Raw genomic sequence first — 19,824 nt, 5'->3', positions numbered from 1 at the left:
TTTATTCCTGAAAACACTCACATTCACAACTCCTAAAGTGTGTGCCTAATGCATGACTATTCCGGGTTTAATAGTTCAAATAAGATTAAACACTTGCATGAATTTCAAAAGGTCCATCCCTATACTAAAAGGTTACTGGTAAAGGTTTAACCAACCAGTCACTAAAGTGATCAGTTTTGAATATAGAGTATTCCATTATAAACATCAATAACAGACAGTTAGGAGCCATAGAAAGTTTTTGACTATGTGAAGAATATGACCAACACCCAGATTAAAAAAAATTAATTGGGGGCTGGGGGCACTAATGTAAAATGGATAGTTGGTGAGAGAAGCAGCCTGAAATAAGACAAAGGCCATCATCATGACATGGAGACTCAATAACAACTGGTGGCTGACTGGGTGGCAAGTAGATAAGAGGAAAGAGTAGATTTAAAATAAACTTTGAAGCCTGGTAAAGCCAGGTTAATAATACCTCTAAGAAAGTCAGGAGGAGGGGGCTAGACTGCAGCAGAAAAAGGAGTTGAAGTTTGGTGCCCTCAGGACATTTACATTTATCCAGCCGGGGTGGTTCAGTGGTAAAGAATCAGCCTGCCAAGCAGGAGATGTGGGTTCCATCCCTGGGTCAGGAAGATGCCCTGGAGAAGGAAATGGCAACCCACTCTAGTATTCTTGCCTGGAGAATCCCATGGACAGAGGAGCCTGGTGGGCTACAGTCCACGGGGTCGCAAAAGAGTCAGACAAGACTTAGTGATTAAACAGCAACAACACAGATTAAGAAAAAGAAGCCCAGGGGGTGGATGACACCACCAAAGAATAGAGGAGGCAGGAAATAATGGGAAAGAGAAAATGGGAATGCTGGAAGAGAGAAAGGACAAAAATGAGCTAGTCAAAGGAATAAACTTGTAGATCCAGTGAAGTACGAAAATCAAGAGCAAGAAAAGAGATTTAAAAAGAAGCAAATAGGAATTCCCTGGTAGTCCACTGGTGAGGACTAGGTACTTTCACTGCTGAGGGCATGGATTCAATCCCTGGTCAGGAAACTAAGATCCCACAAGCTGCAAGGTGTAGCCAAATTAATTAACTAATTTTAGGAACAAGAAGAAGAAATAATGACTCCTTGATCCATGGACTGCAGAATGGATGCTGTGTTAGCAGGCATGAAAACAACATAAACATCTCCAGCAGAGCTCTTGAGTGACCAGGTGCACTGTCAATGAGCAGTAATATTTTGAAAGGAATCTTTTTTTCTGAGAAGTAGGGCTTAAAATATTCGGTAAATCATTGTTGTAAATGGATGTTCTGTCATCCAGGCTTTGTTGTTCTATTTCTAAAGCCCAGACTGAGTGGATATAGTATAATTCTAAAGAGTCATAGGATTTTCAGAATGGTAAATGAGCAATGGCTTCAACTTCAAGTAACCAGTTGGATTAGCCCCTAGCAAGAGGGTCAGCCTGTGCTTCGAAAATTCAAAGCCAGGCACTGACTTCTCTCTAGCTATGAGAGTCTTAGCATCTCCCTCCAGTGAAGGCTGTTTCACCCACATTGACAATCTGTTGTTTAGTGTAGCCACCCTCATTAATTATCTGAGATAGATCTTCTGGAAAAGTTGCTGCAGTTTCTATGTCATCCTTGCTATTTCACCTTGTACTTTTATGTTATGAAGATGACTTCTTTTCTTAAACATCATGAACCAACCTCTGCTTGCTTTCAACTTTTCTTGTACAGTTTCCTCACCTCTCTTGGCCTTAACAGAATTAAGGAGAGTTAGGGCCTTGCTCTGGATTAGGCTTTGGCTTAAGGCATTGTTGGGACTGGCTTGAACTTCTATTCAGACCATTACAACTTTCTCCATATCAGCAGTAAGATTGCTTTGCTTTCTTACCATGGGTATTCACAGAAATAAGACTCACTTGATTTCAAGAAGTTTCCTTTTGCGTTCAAAACTGGCACAAGGGCCTGTCTTTCAGCCTGTCTTGGCTTTCAACATGCTTTCCTCACTAATTATATCTAGCTTTTGATTTAAAGTGAGAGGCATGTGACTCTTCCTTTCACTTGAATGCTTAGAGGCTACTAGGGTTATTAAATGGCCAAATTTCAGTATTGTGTGTCAGGAAATAGGGAGGCCCATGGAGAGGGACAGAGACAGGGGAAAGCCCAGTTGGTGAAGCAGTTAGAACACATGCATTTATAGTCTTTACGGATGAGGTTCATGGTGCCCCACAACAATTACAACAGTAATATCAAATATATCACTGTTCACAAATCACCATAACAAATATAATAATAATGAAAATGTTTGAAATATCACAAAAATTATCAAAATGTGACACAGAGACACAAAGTGAGCAACGCTGTAGGGGAAAAAGTGCCAAAAGACTTGCTTGACACAGGGTTGCCACAAACCTTCAGTTTGTGGGGGGAAAAAAAAGAAAAAATACACAGTATTTTTGAAATACAATAAAGCAAAGCATGCCTATAAAACCCTAACTATACTAAGACCGAATCCACATGCCCAAGAAGCACAGAAGTAATGGCCTTGAGCCAATCTCTAATTCCTACCCCAATAGGTTCAAGTTGTCTTCTCTGTTACCAGTTGGATCCATGACCCTAAGTTTTTCTCAGTAGAGGAAAGGAATGCAAGCAAAAATGTAACTATGAATTAAAACTCTCTCAACATTCCTAGGTTCACAAGTTTACGTGGCTACTCACTGAAAGACGACTGACTACTCTTTAAACTGCTCTTGACCTTCCAAGAAATAAGAAAACTCTTCCTGGTTCCTGTTCCTCTGAAGGACTTTTCTTATTTCAAAGTCAATCTTAAGCAGCTTCTAAGAATAACTGATAAGATCACCATCACCACTTTATTATAAACCTTTAGATAGTTTGCCTAGATCATTGTTTCAAATATAATATGTATTCATTATTGCTACAAACAACACTAACCCTAACATATGTGAAACACAGTACTTGCACGGCACTTTGCCTCCAAAGCCCTGAGAAACCTTAAGAACTAGTATTATAAGCATGTGAGTCCTGGAATCAGAGAGACCTGGTTCAAATTCTCTTTAGAAGATTAGACTTGTTGTAGAGCACTGAAACTTGGTTTTTCCTTTCCTCTAAAATGATAATACCATCTGTCTTGCAGTGCTGTCATAAGAATAAGTAAAACACAAACAGTCCTGGTTCACAACCAGCATTCAATAAAAACAATTACTCTTACTGTTTTGTTTAGTCCCTAAGTCATGTCCAACTCTTTTGTGATGCCATGGACTCCTGCCAGGCTCTTCTGTCCATGGGATTTTCCAAGGCAAGAATACTGGAGTGGGTTGCAATTTCCTTCGCCAGGGGACCTGTCTGACCCAGGGATGGAACCTGTGTCTCCTGCATTGAAGGCAGATTCTTTACTGCTGAGCCACCTGAGAAACCTACAGTTACTCCTACTGCTATAACCTGAATCTTCATCCCCTCTTCTACAACAAACGTAAAATTAGTCCTCAAAAAGTGCACAGGATATTGGATTATGTGTTGAAAAAAGACCCCTGGGTTGGGAAGATGCCCTGGAGAAGGAAACAGGCTACCCACTCCAGTATTCTGGCCTGGAGAAATCCATGGACTCTATAGTCCATGGGGTTGCAAAGAGTCAGACACAACTGAACCACTTTCACTTTCAGGAAAAATCTGCCTTCCATCCTAACAAGGGTGAGAACTGGAAAAAGGAAATCTACTTATAGGAAGTCTGCACATCAAATAGTGTGGAAAGCCCTTGACCACAAAGGACCCAGATGCTGAATAAATTACAACAGATACACTTTTAAATGCATTGCTGAAATCATAAGAAAACAAAGGAAATTCCTAAGGACAAGAGTAAAAAAGAAAAAAAAAAAAAAAAACAATAAGCCTAAACCTAGGTGGTAGAACCTAGAGCCCAGAAACTTCTGCTCTGGCAGGACAGGACATGGGTCTTGAGCTTGTGAAACTCAAAAGGGACTGAACCTGGAACCCACATTGAAGGAGTTACACCTTGGAAAGAAGAATGGCCTAGGACTTCCCTGATAGCTCAGCTGGTAAAGAATCCGCCTGCAATGCAGGAGACCCTGGTTCAATTCTGGAGTCCGGAAGATCCCCTGGAGGAGGGATGGGCTACCCACTCCAGTATTCTTGGGCTTCCCTGGTGCCTCAGCTGATAAAGAATCTGCCCACAATGCAGGAGGCCTGGCTTCAATCCCTGGGTTGGGAAGATCCCCTGGAGAAGGGAACAGGCTACGTACTCCATTATTCTGGCCACGATAGTCCATGGGGTCGCAAAGAGTCAGACAAGACTGAGCCACTTTCACTTTCAGGAAAAATCTGCCTTCCATCCAAGAGAAGTCTGTAAACCTACACCAAACCTAAGTGGAAAAATTCATGACAACAAAGTTGATCTTCCCTCAGCAAACTTGAGCTAAATTTCGGAGAAATGCTTGGCTAATCAAAGTGGCCATGGTTGGAAGTAGAAGCAAATATATTTTCTACAGAAAATCATCTTCAATAAAGATTCTTCAAGATTCTCATAAAACTAAGGAATAACTGAGGAGATAAGCTACCTTCAATGATATTCAATAGATAAACTCTCTCTCAACCCCAAGGGCTTTGGATATTCAGACTATGGAAAAGAAAAAAGGGAAAACTGAAAAAAAGCTGGACCAAAACCAAAACACATGCACACACACAAAATAAGAAAATGTTCATTCTGCTGTGTATATAAAATATACCGTTAAATATATATTTTTACCATAATGGAATTACATGCTTTATGTGAAGTGTGGTAAGAGCGCTGCCTTTAATGCCAGGCACACCTGAATTTGAAACTAGCTAAACAAGTACTAGTTTAAGTTGCAAGCAAGCTAAGTAAAACTTTCTGGGCTTTAATTTCTTCAGCTGGAAAATGAGCATAATACTCCCTGTCTACTAAAATTGTTGTGAAATATATTCGCACACATACATACTTACACATACTTAACTGTGGTATCACAAACCACAGTTCTTAGTACAGAAAATGCACTCAATAAATAGTATGAATATCACAGGAGAAGGATTTTCATTCATTCAAGAAATAATTACAGTGCCAGTCCCAGCGCCAGACTTTTTGGAAAACAGATGGATAATGACTCCTTGTTATGTGCTGTATTGCTTGTTTTGTGTCAGACATTCATCAATATAAGCTTACTTTATCCTTCCCACAATCTTATAAAGTTCTGTTATCTCCACTGTCCAGATGAAGAAACTGAGAAATTAAAAAACTTGATTCAATTCATACAACTGGCAGTATAAGGACTTGAAATTGGGTGCTATATGACCCCAAAGCCTATGTCTTAATTTAATTACCTTGTCTTCTGTCTTTTTCTTTTTTAGAAAAAACAGAGAACTCTAAAAATAAGGCTTTCACATTCATAGAATATAACATAACATCATTAAACTGAATTCTCTACATTCTTGACCTTTCAGTTTTTGTTCCTTCTTCAACAGAGAAAGTAACATTTCAATTATGAGTAACATCTACTACATATGCAATGGGTCTAAATGTTGTAGTTTTCATTTATAAATATTTTTCTAGGTACTACAGAGTAAATTGGCATTTCTTGGAAATTTAAACATGGTTTACTTTTTGATGAGGGGAGGATCTTACTTATATAATGATAACAGATAAAACTTAATAGGGAGGCAGATAAGACTCAAAAAAGGAAGCAATTTCTAAAATGTTTTCATCTCACCAAACTGAATAGTTTCAGACTATTTTGCAAAATATTAGATCACTCTCCAACAGATACTACAGATTACACTATGGTAAAGACAAACAATTATTCCATACAGTGACTAATTTTCAACCTTGAAAATAATGGCAACAAAAACTTTTGAGTTCTTTTAAACAATACTGAGACAGCCTAACAGATCTAGAAAAGTTATTGCAGGTTCTCCCCCTCAATTAAAAAAAAAATGTTCTGGATTTTCTCCTAAGGAAAAAAGAGAATAGAAAAGAAGAAAGGACTCTTCTAAAGGCACAGCTGCCTTGTAGAAATGGTTTACAGACGGCTCATTCCTACTTCTAGGAGAGAAATTCATCTTCTGTTCAGGGACTCAGAGTTTGAAACTAAGCATGTGATTTTAAGAAACAGTAATTTTAAGTAATAATGATGTAAAGAAACTGGATCCCTTTACCCTCAAATTGAAAACTGCTGATGATTAAGAAATCAAGTAGCTCAAACAATTTAAAAACTGATAAATAAGTAACTCCAAAACAAAGTAATGAACTTTCACTTAAAATGGAAGAAAATCCTCTTCTATTCATTTTAGAGTGACTCACATCTAAATCTGGAAGAGATTTTAGAGATTATTTCACCAGTCTTCACTTTGAAGATAAGGAAATTGAGAGCTAAAGCACTGTGATTCAATTACCGATCCCCTGGAGAAAGGAAAGGCTACCCACTGCAGTATTGCAGCCTGGAGAATTCCATGGACTGCATATGTATAATCCATGGGGTCGCAAAGAGTCGGATACGACTGAGCAACTTTCACTTATATATTTTCTCACATCATTATTTCTTCCCTTATCTAATGTAGCTATAAATTTGTAAGTCATCATCCATCATGTTTTTTTGCCCTGTGAATACTACAGCTTCAGCACAAGGACAGAGAAAAATTTTTAAGTTCCGATATTTCACATTTAAACCATCATAACAGCTTTGCTTAATAAGAATAAAATGAGTGTAAGTGAATAAAAGAATTGTTATTTCCGCCATTCAAATAAGGTTTCTGCCTCATAACTGGTCTATATACAAGCCATCTCTGGTTTTTGCACAATAAGAGCGCAAAACGGGGGGCAGGGACTTTAAAAAAAAGTTTGGCAATTCAAGAGAAAAATCCCTGGTGTGCCCTACATAGCTTTCAAGCCTGCCTAGGGAGAACAGAATGCCTTTAAAGAAAAAAGGAGAAAAACTGTGGGCTGGAATAGGTCAGTCTGAGGATTTCTTCCAAGACTAACAATCAATGAGAATTCAGAATTCAAAATACCGCATTACTGATCATCTTAATTTAACAACACAAAAACACAATAAAATTCTATTTCTTGATAGTAAGAATATGTTTCCTTCTGAGAGATGAGCAGTTTTCCACACTCCAGCGTCTTTTTCAAAAGGGAAAACTGGAGCATTCGGGATTGCTCGTCCGAAGTCACTCAAACACGAGTCCGCCAGACCAGGGTGGATCTAGCCTGCCGCATTCATTGTATTAATCCTTCACAAGGTCTGCCCGAAGCAATTTAGAGAAAAAACTTAAACCTCAGTATGTAGAAAACAGGTCTTATTAATTCCTAACCAAACTTTTTATTTTTAAGTTATCCTTTACTTCCGGAATTCCCTAGTAAGTGACCTCCAGGACAGGTAGATCGGCGCCAGGCGCGCTCCCGCGTAGGACTTTTGGGGGAAGGGTGACAATTAGCTAAGTGGCTGGGCTGACGGGCGCGGGCCCCCGGGAAGGTCTCGGCGCCAGCGCCCAAGGCTGCTGCGGACCCGACGCACCTGCCAGGCAAAGGCGGTCCCTCACCTGCGACAACGCCCCCGCCCACCATTACCTCCCGACACGCTTACCTGGGGCGTCTGCCGAGGCCTGGCCCCTGGACGTGGCCGACTCGGCCCAAGCCAGGTGCGACGACGGCCGACTCCAGGGCCGCGGGGTCCCGAACGGCAGGTAGGAGTGGTTGGACTTCCGCCGAATCGCCACCCGCCTGAAGTTGTAGTCGCCCTCGCCCCTCATCTGGCCGCTTTCATTTGCGGCTCGGCGCCCGCTCCCGCCCTCATCCAGCCGCGAGCGCGAGCTCGGCGGGCACCTGAGGGGCGACCTGACCCAGGGGGGCGTCGCTTGCATGACAGGCTCCGTGCGACTGGACAGGGGTAACTTCTGCTTCGAGTCGTCTGCAAGTGTCTCCGCGTCCCTTCCTCCCAGGACGTGCAAGGCCGCGCCGCGAGTTTGGCTCCGACTCCCTGTGCGGCAGCCGCCACGCCCGAGTCTGCGGCTAGCGTTCTCACCTGACGCCGCCGCTAGAGCGGCGGGTTCTGGCTACCGCCACCCACTCCTCTCTGGATCAATCACCGGCAGACCCCCAAGAGCGCCGACAGCTCGGCCTGTGGGCGCCACTGCTGCTGCCGCCTCCTCGTCTCTCCCGGGCAGTAGCCCAGGACGCGCTGTGCCGCCGGGAGCGTCCCGGGCAGCTCCGCCCCTCTCCCCCGCCCCCTCCAGCTTCTTTCTCCCCTCCCCCGCCACTGGCCGACTGGAGCCAAGGGGGCGCTCACCTGCCGACGCAAACCTGGAGTGTTCCGAAGGTCAGCCGTGCTCACCGGTGGGGCACACGCACTGGGCTCCGGAGGAAAGAGGAGATCATAACAGCTACTCTGAACTCGGTACAGCGCCTGCCATCCTCGCAGACGCGTAAGACAAGGGTCACACGTGTGTCTCAAGACGCTACTGAGCCCTTGATAATGATCTTACTTATGTTGTAGAGCTACCCAGTGAGGTAAGTATTTCAGATAAGGAAACCAAGATGCGGAACTTACACTGGGTCACTTAGTACTGCAGAGCTAGAATACTTACCTGAGGCTCTGCCCCAAAGTCTGGCCTTATCTCACTCAACCAAAAAATCTTGCCGGGAGCATAGAGACAGAGAAAGGTGAAAAGGTGCGTGAAAGTAAAAGAAAAGGTGGCGCTGAAGATCCGCAGGTTTCCTGAAGAGTATCAGCCCCTCCATCACCACAAACACTTTTGGAGCTTCGTTAGTAATGCTCTTCAGAATCCTTTAATTTGTCAAGTCATTTTTTAGAAGCGTCAGCCAAATAGTAAATTGAATTTTTTTTCCATTGGTTTGCTTACCTGCATTTTAGAATTCATTAAAGTGAAGAGGCTGAGTTACAAAACCACAGAGACAGGAGGTGAAAGAGCAGCGTTCCAAGTATCCTAGCTGAAGCAGAAAGAATTCCCCAGCCATCACTCCCACCTTGAAAGTCACCCCACATTTTTTTCAGATGGACCTTCACCCAGGTAACATCTCTTCCATCTCCCTGAAGTATGTCCCATAACCCAGTCCTCCTCAAGAAGCCTTTAGGAGGCAGTTCAACTGTCTTAGTCTCCTTGGCCATTACTCCAATAAATGTACCCTTTAGAAGAAACTACATGCATAGTTTTTAATGCATCCATTCTGACCTTGTTAAAAGGAGCTTTTGCTCCCTTTGGATTTATTATCCCTGTATCACTGTATTGTAACTATTGTTACTCTTTCTCTGTAATTGTGTTATCTACTACACTACATGATGTCAGAAGTGATTTAAACAAGTGCTTTCAAATATAAATAATGAAAGAGGTTTTACTTCTGTATGCATAAGTTAACTATAACTTAAATGCAGGTTTTTTAACATAATTTATTTGGTTCAATAAAAAGGCAATGTGGGGTGGGAGCAAAAAAAAAAAGGTGGTGTTGCAATCAATAATACCATACTAGCAACCTACTCTTGCCTGGAAAATCCCATGGATGGAGGAGCCTGGTAGGCTGCAGTCCATGGGGTGGCTAAGAGTCGGACACGACTGAGCGACTTCACTTTCACTTTTCACTTTCATGCATTGGAGAAGGAAATGGCAACCCACTCCAGTATTCTTGCCTGGAGAATCCCAGGGATGGGGGAGCCTGGTGGGCTGCCATCTATGGGTCCCACAGAGTCGGACACGACTGAAGCGACTTAGCAGCAGCAGCAGCAGCAGCAGCAACCTGCTTCAGAGCGACCTATTTTTAAGTGAGAAGATGATGGTAGTCTTCTCTTTTAGAGAACTGGCTACTGACGAAAAATTTCCCCCTAACTGCCTCCCTGCTACTATTCAGTATTGGTGCTTACTCTTTCTGTGGAGAACCGCAGTAAACATACCTATATGGGGCAAAAAGATATCTTATCAGACATATGTAAGGCAGTAGTTTAATGCGTCCTCATTTGGATATTTTAACTTGTTTACATTATACATATTTCTATTTTTTGGCTCAAGTTGTTCACATTACTTAAGATAATGTTAGTTCACAACAGTGGATGTCGTATTTTCAGGCATTCATACATCATCTGACATTTCCTCTAAATGTTATGATGCTTATTATTTTCTGATAGAAACCATTTCTAAAGCACTTTGCATTTGATGACTATATTTTTGCAACATTAAATAAATAGGTCAACAGAACTTTATTTGATCTCAAGTTATTATAGGCTAGAATAGAACAAAATTTTTGAAAATCATTATAAATGATGATATAGTCCTTATGTGCTATTTTATTTGTTTATATAGCCAACAGAAAGTGCAATATAATTCATTACCATATATTGAATGAGAACTGTGCTGGGTCCTGAAATACAGAGATGCATGCAGTACATAGTTCCTTATACTCCATGTCTCCGTGACTGAGACACTGCTGAATGCTGACTAAATCATCTATCTTTTTCCTGAGGCACACAAAGAGACTGATTTGAATCTTCCCTTACGGTTAGGTGGAGCCACCTAACTAAATTCTTCAAAAAGTTTTGTGGGCAAAAGTAATGTGTATCACCTTCAGGCCTGACTTTAGCACACTGGACATCTTCTCCAACTGCAAAGAATGCAAAGGGGCCAGTGCGGGAACCTGAGCCCTCAACCATGGTGGAGCCACTATATGGAGAGGAGCTGGCAGCCCAGAATCACCCCTTTGCTGTGAATTAACACAAAATCAGACTAGCAAAATGCATAAGAAGACTAAACTAATCCACGTTCCTTAAATATTATCTTTATATGTTCTAGTGTAGCAAAAATTATGTATATATTATGTCTCTTAATTCTAATTAAAATGTTTTAAACAAACATTTGATTTAATTTTAACATAACCAGTCTCAGATTTGTCTAGTCCCTAATAAATAAGATAAAACCAAAAAGGAACACTCAAGAGAAAAAATATAAATCAATAAGCAATTTCAGCTGTTGGCAGAACATCACTTCCAAAACTAGAATTTAAGAGAAATCAATACTTTATAGCAGATTCACTCATTTTAATCTCACTCAATTCAGTTCAGTTCAGTCACTCAGTCGTGTCTGACTCTTTGCGACCCCATGAATCACAGCAGTCCAAGGGACTCTCAAGAGTCTTCTCCAACACCACAGTTCAAAAGCATCAGTTCTTCGGCGCTCAGGTTTCTTCACAGTCCAATTCTCACATCCATAAATGACTACTGGAAAAACCATAGCCTTGACTAGACGGACCTTTGTTGGCAAGATAATGTCTCTGCTTTTGAATATGCCATCTAGGTTGGTCATAACTTTCCTTCCAAGGAGTAAGCGTCTTTTAATTTCATGGCTGAAATCACCATGTGCAGTGATTTTGGAGCCCCCCAAAATAAAGTCTGACACTGTTTCCCCATCTATTTGTCATGAAATAATGGAACCAGATGCCATGATCTTCATTTTCTGAATGTTGAGCTTTAAGCCAACTTTTTCCCTCTCCTCTTTCACTTTCATCAAGAGGCTCTTTAGTTCCTCTTCACTTTCTGCCATAAGGGTGGTATCATCTGCATATCTGAGGTTATTGATAGTTCTCCCGGCAATCTTGATTCCAGCTTGTGCTTCTTCCAGCCCAGCATTTGTCATGATGTACTCTGCATATAAATTAAATAAATAGGGTGACAATATACAGCCTTGACATACTCCTTTTCCCATTTGGAACCAGTCTGTTGTTCCATGTCCAGTTCTAACTGTTGCTTCCTGACCTGCATATAGGTTTCTCAAGAGGCAGATCAGGTGGTCTGATAGTCCCATCTCTTTCAGAAGTTTCCACAGTTTCTTGTGATCCACACAGTCAAAGGCTTTAGCATAGTCAATAAAGCAGAAATAGATGTTTTTCTGGAACTCTCTTGCTTTTTCGATGATCCAGCTGATGTTGGCAATTTGATCTCTGTTTCCTCTGCCTTTTCTAAAACCGGCTTAAACATCTGGAAGTTCATCGTTCACGTATTATAGCTGAAGCCTGGCTTGGAGAATTTTGAGCATTACTTTACTAGCGTGTGAGATGAGTGCAATTGTGCGGTAGTTTGAGCATTCTTTGGCATTGCCTTTCTTTGGGATTGGAATGAAAACTGACCTTTTCCAGTCCTGTGGCCTAGAGAAAGAAAAATATTTCTCTTGCTTTAATAGTAAATTGTGTTATTTCCTCAGTAAATGAATTATAAATTTATTAGTTATTTGATGCTGTCAGAGTAGGAATTTATATAAATATCATTAAAGCAATAAAGGTCACTAAAAGGCATGAATTATACTGACTTTATGTAGTAGTATTAGGGGCTGAAAAATTGTTGACTTAAAGAAAAACCCACAGTATGAAACACTGGGAAAGACTGAAGGCAGAAGGAGAAGAGGGTGTCAGAGGATGAGATGGCTGGATGGCATCACCAATGCAATGGACATGAACTTGGGCAAACTTCAGCAGATGATGAGGGACAGGGAGGCCTGGCATGCTGCAGTACATGGGGTTGCAAAGAGTCGGGTATGGCTGGGCAACTGAACAACAATGAATTTTAAGAGTTTCAAGTTTTATTCAGAGTCTTACTGAAGACTATAGCCCAGGAGACAGTCTGTCAATAACTGAGTAAACTTCTCTGAAGAGGTTGGAGAGGAGCCAGTTTATATTTATGAATTTTTTGCCTAGGATATACATGTAGTCGTGTGTGTGTGTGTGTGTGAGTTGCACAATCGTGTCTCTTTGCAACCCCATGGACTGTAGCCCACCAGGCTCTTCTGTCCATGGAATTCTCTAGGCAAAAATACTGGAGTGGGTTGCCATTCTCTTCTCCAGGGGATCTTCCTGACCCAGCAATCCAACCCTGTCCCCTGCATTGCAGGCAGATTCTTTACAGTCTGAGCCACCAGGGAAGCCCATAGTCATGCATACATCTTGGTAAAAGATTATAGTAGTTACCAAGAAGAGCTATCTTAAGGTAATGATTTTAGGGCTTTTCTATGTATGAAAAGATGCAAGAATCCCCAGTAATTTAAATTCTTTCTGAGATGTACATCTAACTATTTAAAGGCCTGTTATCCTCAGCACATAGTGCTCATCCTGTTTTTTCATCCTGATTTCATCTCAGGGAATAGGGTTGGTAGCCAACTGCAGTGAGTTGTGACTTAACCCTTTTATATCTGGTTGATGAATGATTCTCCTTGTTTTTTGTTTTTGTTGTTCACGATACAGAAGATAATTTCAAGAAGACCTAATTGAAGATGATGTATTTATTTTAATAGAAACTTACTAAACAGTATGATATTTTGAGTTGGTCCAAGTTGAGATTTCAATTGTTTATGTATATGCATAATTTATAATATCTTAATTTAATCTCTGGGCTTCCCTTGTGGCTCAGCTGATACAGAATCCGCCTGCAATGCAAGAGACCTGGGTTCAGTCCCTGAATTGGGAAGATCCTCTGGAGAAAGAAAAGGCTACCCACTCCAATATTCTGGCCTGAAGAATTCCATGGACTGTATATTCCATGGGGTCACAAAGAGTCGGACACAACTGAGTGACTTTCACTTCACAATTTAATCTCTTCACTTCATGGCAAATAGATGGGGAAACAACGGAAACAGTGACAGACTTTATTTTTTTGAGCTCCAAAATCACTGCAGATGGTGACTGCAGCCATGAAATAAAAAGCCGCTTGCTCCTTGAAAGAAAAGCTATGACCAGCCTAGACAGTTTATTAAAAAATTAGAGACATTACTTTGCTGACAAAGGTGTGTGTAGTCAAAGCTATGGTTTTTCCAGTAGTCATGTATGGATGTGAGAGTTTAACTATAAAGAAAGCTGAGTGTCAAAGAATTGATGCTTTTGAACTGTGGTGTTGGAGAAGACTCTTGAGAGTCCTTTGGACTGCAAGGAGATCCAACCACTCAATCCTAAAGGAAATCAATCCCAAGTATTCATTGGAAAGACTGATATTGAAACTGAAACTCCAATACTTTGGCCACCTGATGTGAAGAACTGACTCACTGAAAAGACCCTGATGCTGAGAAAGATTGTGGGCAGGAGGAGGAGGGGATGACAAAAGATGAGATGGTTGGATGGCATCACCGACTCGATGGACATGAGTTTTCGCCAGCTCCATCAGTTGGTTATGGACAGGGAAGCCTGGCATGCTGCAGTCCATGGGGTTGCAAAGAGTTGGACACAACTGAATGACTGAACTGAACACAACTGATATAAAGAAGTTAGAAAATTTATTATAGCGTCATAAAAACCACGTCTCATTCGATAATGTGTGTTCTTTTTTTCTATTTGGTTTTATACACCTTAAATACATCGCTTTAAAAATTAATTACAAATTATAAGAACGTGGCAAATACTCTTTGTTGTTTGCTCAACTGCCATCCCCACCTTTCCTTGTTAACAAAACCCAGTTTCATTCAAATGTTAATATCAATGTGGTCTGATAGGTTGTGCTTCTTCATAAAAAACTGGATAGGGTCAGGCAATTTTCTTTGCCAAGTGTTGAGTTAGGAGGAGCATATGATATGGTTCTGAGTTTAGAGTGGAAATAGGCTGTGGATTTCTGGAAAGGATTTTCTTCCTCAATAAGAGAACTTATTAAAAGGAACCCACTCCATATCTACCTTCTCCTTGCTGCTGCTGCTAAGTCACTTTAGTCATGTCCAATTCTGTGCAACCCCATAGATGGCAGCCCACCAGGCTCCACAGTCCCTGGGATTCTCCAGGCAAGAACACTGGAGTGGGTTGCCATTTCCTTCTCCAATGCAGGAAAGTGAAAAGTGAAAGAAGTCGCTCAGTCATGTCCGACTCATCACTACCCCAAGGACTGCAGCCCACCAGGCTCCTCCATCCATGGGATTTTCCAGGCAAGAGTACTGGAGTGGGGTGCCATTGCCTTCTCCACCTTCTCCCTACTCCTCTTGATTTTAGATGTGGTTTTGTACAGCTACAGAGTAAGTCCTGAACTACGGTAGCCATCTGGTGACCCAGAGGGAAGATGATACCAATCTGTTGAGGGTGGCAGAACAGGATGATGGAAAGAATCCTGGGCATTGCTAAATTTAATATGCTACTGAATCAGCCCTGAAACTTCCTACTTATTGAATCCTTAATAAGTGACAAAATAAACTGTCCTAGTTGTCAGTCAGGTTTTTTGGTTACTTATAGCCAAAACATACATTCAAAATTCAGCTTTTGAACTTTCAAAGATGCATTGTGCATTTGCATGTCCAGTCACAATTACTGTCTGGTGTACATTGTCATGTGCATGTGTTCTCTACAAGTAGTCATGCTTTTGTGTACTTTACTGCTTGGTACTGTATAGAATACAGTAGTACTTTATTTCAAGTCCAGAATGTCTGGACGCAAGTGTAAAAGCAATGGTGATGTTGCTGGTATTGATAAGAAGCACCAAGCAATAACAATGGAGACAAAAGTGAAAATAATTGAAGGGAGCAAGGCGAAAAGATGGTAGAGGCTTACATTCTTACAACACGAATATTCAACCATCGGCACAATTCTAAAGAACAAGGACAAGAGTATGGAACATGTAAAGTCAACAGTGCCAATGATGTCAACAATAATAATATCAAAGACACATGGAAAAATGATGGAGGAAATGGAGTAACTTCTCAGAGTATGGATGTAGGATCAGCATTGGTGTCAAGTCCCACTCAGTTTATTCCTGATTCAAGAGAAAGCTAAAAGCCTTTATGAAGACTTGAAGAAACACAGCAAAGAATCAGAGGGCACACATTTTAATGCTATCCATGACTAGTTTCATAATCCCTGAGTCAGAAGATCCCCTGGAGGAGGATCCCATGGGCAGAGGAGCATGGTGGCCTACAGTCCATAGGGTTGCAAAGAGTCAGACACATCTGAAGCTACTTAGCATGAGCGCATGCATGACTGGTTTATAGGTTTGAGGCTAGAGCCAACCTTCACAACGTAAAAGTAAGTTGTGAGGCAGCGAGTGCAGATATGGGAGGTGCCCAGGAATTTCAAGAAACTCTTTAGGAAATTATTAATGAAGGCATGTACCATAGTGATGAAGACCTGATGGAATTGGAGGCCCAGAGAAAGGATGAAGAGAGACAACAGGAAGAATTAACTGAAGAACCTAAGAGATACATGAAAAAATGGTAAGGGGGTTTTCTTTATTTGAGAAGGCACTGGTAGTTATTGAGGCACAAGACTGGAATGTACAGTGGTACACAAAGGCTCTGGCACTTGTTCAAATGCAATTCTGTTGTACCACATCATCTGTGATGAGAAAAAAAAAAAGAGCTACTATCTAGACATCACTGGATCATTTTTATAAGAGGGCACATAGAACTGAATCCAGCAAGGAACCAGAGCCTGTGCCATCAACATTAGGCATGAGAGAAACTGCAACCTGCCCTCCATTTCCTATTGCTGATGATTCTTCAGCTCTACCATCTCCCACCCCTCTTCCTTCTCCAGTCAGTAACTCTTCTTGCCTGTTCACTTGATGCCAGCCCTTGTATGCCAGCTGTTGTACTCTCCTACTGTACTTTTCAAGGTACTGTACTGTAAGATTTTAAATATTAATTTGTATTTACTTTTTATGTATTATTTGTGTGAAAAGTATTATAAACCTAATACAGTACAGTACTACATAACCGATTGTATCAGTTGAGTACCTAGGATAACTTTGTTGGACTTACAAACAAATTGGACTTAGGAACATGTTCTGGGAAAGGAACGCATTTATATGTAGAGGACTTTCTGTACTGATACAGGAAAAAAATAGTTTATCTAAATTTTAAGAAAAGGACTTGAGGGACTTCCCCAGTGGTCCTGTGGTTAAGACTTCACACTTTCAGTGCAGGGGATCATGGGTTTGGTCCCTGTGTGGGAACTAAGATCCCACATGCCTCACAGTGCATCCAAAAAAAGAAAGAAAGAAAAGCACTTGAAGTTATAACATTGCAAAGCCTTACACTTAATGATTTTATTATTATTACTTGGAAAGGTTTCATTTTAGGATTTATACATATCCATTTGTTGTCTTTGAGTAAGATTTGAAAGAGATGGGAATACCAGACCACCTGACCTGCCTCTTGAGAAATCTGTATGCAGGGCAGGAAGCAACAGTTAGAACTGGACATGGAACAACAGACTGGTTCCAAATAGGAAAAGGAGTACGTCAAGACTGTATATTGTCACCCTGCTTATTTAACTTATATGCAGAGTACATCATGAGAAACGCTTGACTGGAAGAAACACAAGCTGGAATCAAGATTGCTGGGAGAAATATCAATAACCTCAGATATACAGATGACACTACCCTTATGGCACAAAGTGAGGAGGAACTCAAAAGACTCTTGATGAAAGTGAAAGTGGAGAGTGAAAAAGTTGGCTTAAAGCTCAACATTCAGAAAACGAAGATCATGGCATCCGGTCCCATCACTTCATGGGAAATAGATGTGGAAACAGTGTCAGACTTTATTTTGGGGGGGCTCCAAAATCACTGCAGATGGTGACTGCAGCCATGAAATTAAAAGACGCTTACTCCTTGGAAGGAAAGTTATGTCCAACCTAGATAGCATATTGAAAAGCAGAGACATTACTTTGCCAACAAAGGTCCGTCTAGTCAAGGCTATGGTTTTCCCTGTGGTCATGTATGGATGTGAGAGTTGGACTGTGAAGAAGGTTGAGTGCTGAAGAATTGATGCTTTTGAGATGTGGTGTTGGAGAAGACTCTTGAGAGTCCCTTGGACTGCAAGGAGATCCAACCAGTCCATTCTGAAGGAGATCAGCCCTGGGATTTCTTTGGAAGGACTGATGCTGAGGCTGAAACTCCAGTCCTTTGGCCACCTCTTGCGAAGAGTTGACTCATTGGAAAAGACCCTGATGCTGGGAAGGATTGGGGGCAGGAGGAGAAGGGGATGACAGAGGATGAGATGGCTGGATGGCATTACCAACTCGATGGACGTGAGTCTGAGTGAACTCCAGGAGTTGGTGGTGGACAGGGAGGCCTGGCGTGCTGCGATTCATGGGGTTGCAAAGAGTCAGACACAACCGAGTGACTGAACTGAACTGATCTAGATAAGAGGTCAACAAACTGTGACCTGTGGACCAAACCTAGCCCACAGTTTTTTCTATGGCCCATGAACTAACAATGGTTTTTTAGCCTTGTTTTCCTTTTGTTTTGACTCCACTGCCCAGCATCCAGGATCTTAGTTCCCCCACCAGGAATTGAACCTAAACCCCATACTGTGGAAGCACAAAGTCTTAACCATTGGACCACCAGGGAAATCCTCTAACAATTGTTTTTTTTTTTTAAATAGAGAAAAATCAGAGGAAGAATATTCCATAATATATACGAATTATATAAAATACTAATTTTTAAAATAAAGTTTCATTGAAACCCATCAAGAGTTTATACCTGCTTTTACACCACAGCAATGGCATTGAGTAGTTTGGACAGAGACCAGATAAACAGCAAAGTTGAAAATATTTACTACCTGGTCCTTTATAGAGAAAGTTTGTTGACTCTTGATGTAGATGGAAATAAGAAACCTACGTAAAAAAGTTTCATTTGATTTTGAAAAATGATCAAACTATTATCAAAAACTATAATTTAAGCTCTGCCTTTGTACATCCCATAACAATGTCAACAGAAAGTGACATACATGTAAGACTGCAATGCCAATCTACAATTGTAAATTTACATCTTTCTCCAATGTCACCTTTGCTTTATTACAAGGCTGACACCTCTATAAGCATTTGCAGTAGCCCACATAGCTCTGAATCATTAGAATACAAAATAACCATATTCAAGACATCCTAAAATTTCCCATGAAAACAAAGTATAAATTTGAAATCATTGATATTATTTATGCAGTACTTCCAATAGAGGCCTTTTCTAAAGTAGACACAAATAGATATATGATAAACATAATAATGAGAATAGGAGCAATCAGAAAAAAATTTTTAAAAAGGAATAAACATTTTCATGTGAATGATTTTCAGTTTGTCATGTGAAAACAAACTCCTACTTTTTGAGTCTCAAAGCACAAAGTGAAGTCGCTCAGTTGTGTCCGACTCTTTGCGATCCCATGGACTGTAGTCTACCAAGCTTCTCTGTCCATGGGATTTTCCAGGCAAGGGTACTGGAGTGGGTTGCCATTTCCTTCTCCAGGGGATCTTCCTGACCCAGGGATCAAACCCAGGTTCTCCTGCATTGCAGGAAGATGCTTTACCCTCTGAGCCACCAGGGAAGCCCTTAAAGCACAAAGCAAAACTTTTATTCATGGACTGTATCACCTGCCACCATATATTATTCTTATGTATATGTGTGTGCTAAGTCTCTTGAGTTGTGTCAAACTCTTTGCAACCCTATGAACTGTAGCCCACCAGGCTCTTCTGTCTAGGGATTCTCCAGGCAAGAATACTGGAGTGGGTGGCCATGCTCTCCTCCAGGTGATCTTCCCCACCCAGGGATCAAGCCTGCATCTCTTATGTCTCCTGCATTGGTAGGTGGTGGGTTCTTTACCACAAACGCCACCTAGGATACCTTCCTCTGAGTTTCCGTTCTAGATTGTAAGTTCCTTCATGGCAGTTCATCTAATTCATATACTCTGTAGCATCTTGTACAATGACTTCCGCATAGTAAAATGCTCACTGAAATTTACTGAAGAAAAATGCATGTAAGGAAAAAATTCATGACCATTAACAGTATTCCTCCTAAAGAAATGGTCTGAAAGTAGTCAGAAATTTAGATGACAATTTCTGTA

The 19,824-nt window shown here is 41.1% G+C and overlaps 1 protein-coding gene across 1 annotated transcript in view; it reads right to left on the bottom strand.

The window, feature by feature from the left end:
- The window catches only part of FGD4 (FYVE, RhoGEF and PH domain containing 4), a 229,996-nt gene extending 221,754 nt beyond the window's left edge, over positions 1 to 8,242 (bottom strand). The window contains exon 1 of the mRNA XM_027541685.1: positions 7,623 to 8,242. Within this exon, the coding sequence (XP_027397486.1) occupies positions 7,623 to 7,899 (277 nt within the window). The 5' untranslated portion in view covers positions 7,900 to 8,242. The remainder of the gene's footprint in view (positions 1 to 7,622) is intronic.
- Between the last annotated feature and the right edge of the window lie 11,582 nt (positions 8,243 to 19,824).

The sequence above is a fragment of the Bos indicus x Bos taurus genome, chromosome 5 (assembly GCF_003369695.1).
Source record: "Bos indicus x Bos taurus breed Angus x Brahman F1 hybrid chromosome 5, Bos_hybrid_MaternalHap_v2.0, whole genome shotgun sequence".
NCBI classification, from domain to species: Eukaryota; Metazoa; Chordata; class Mammalia; order Artiodactyla; family Bovidae; genus Bos; species Bos indicus x Bos taurus.
The sequence above is the reverse complement of the archived record's forward strand: the minus strand, read 5'-3'. Positions and strand labels throughout refer to the sequence as shown.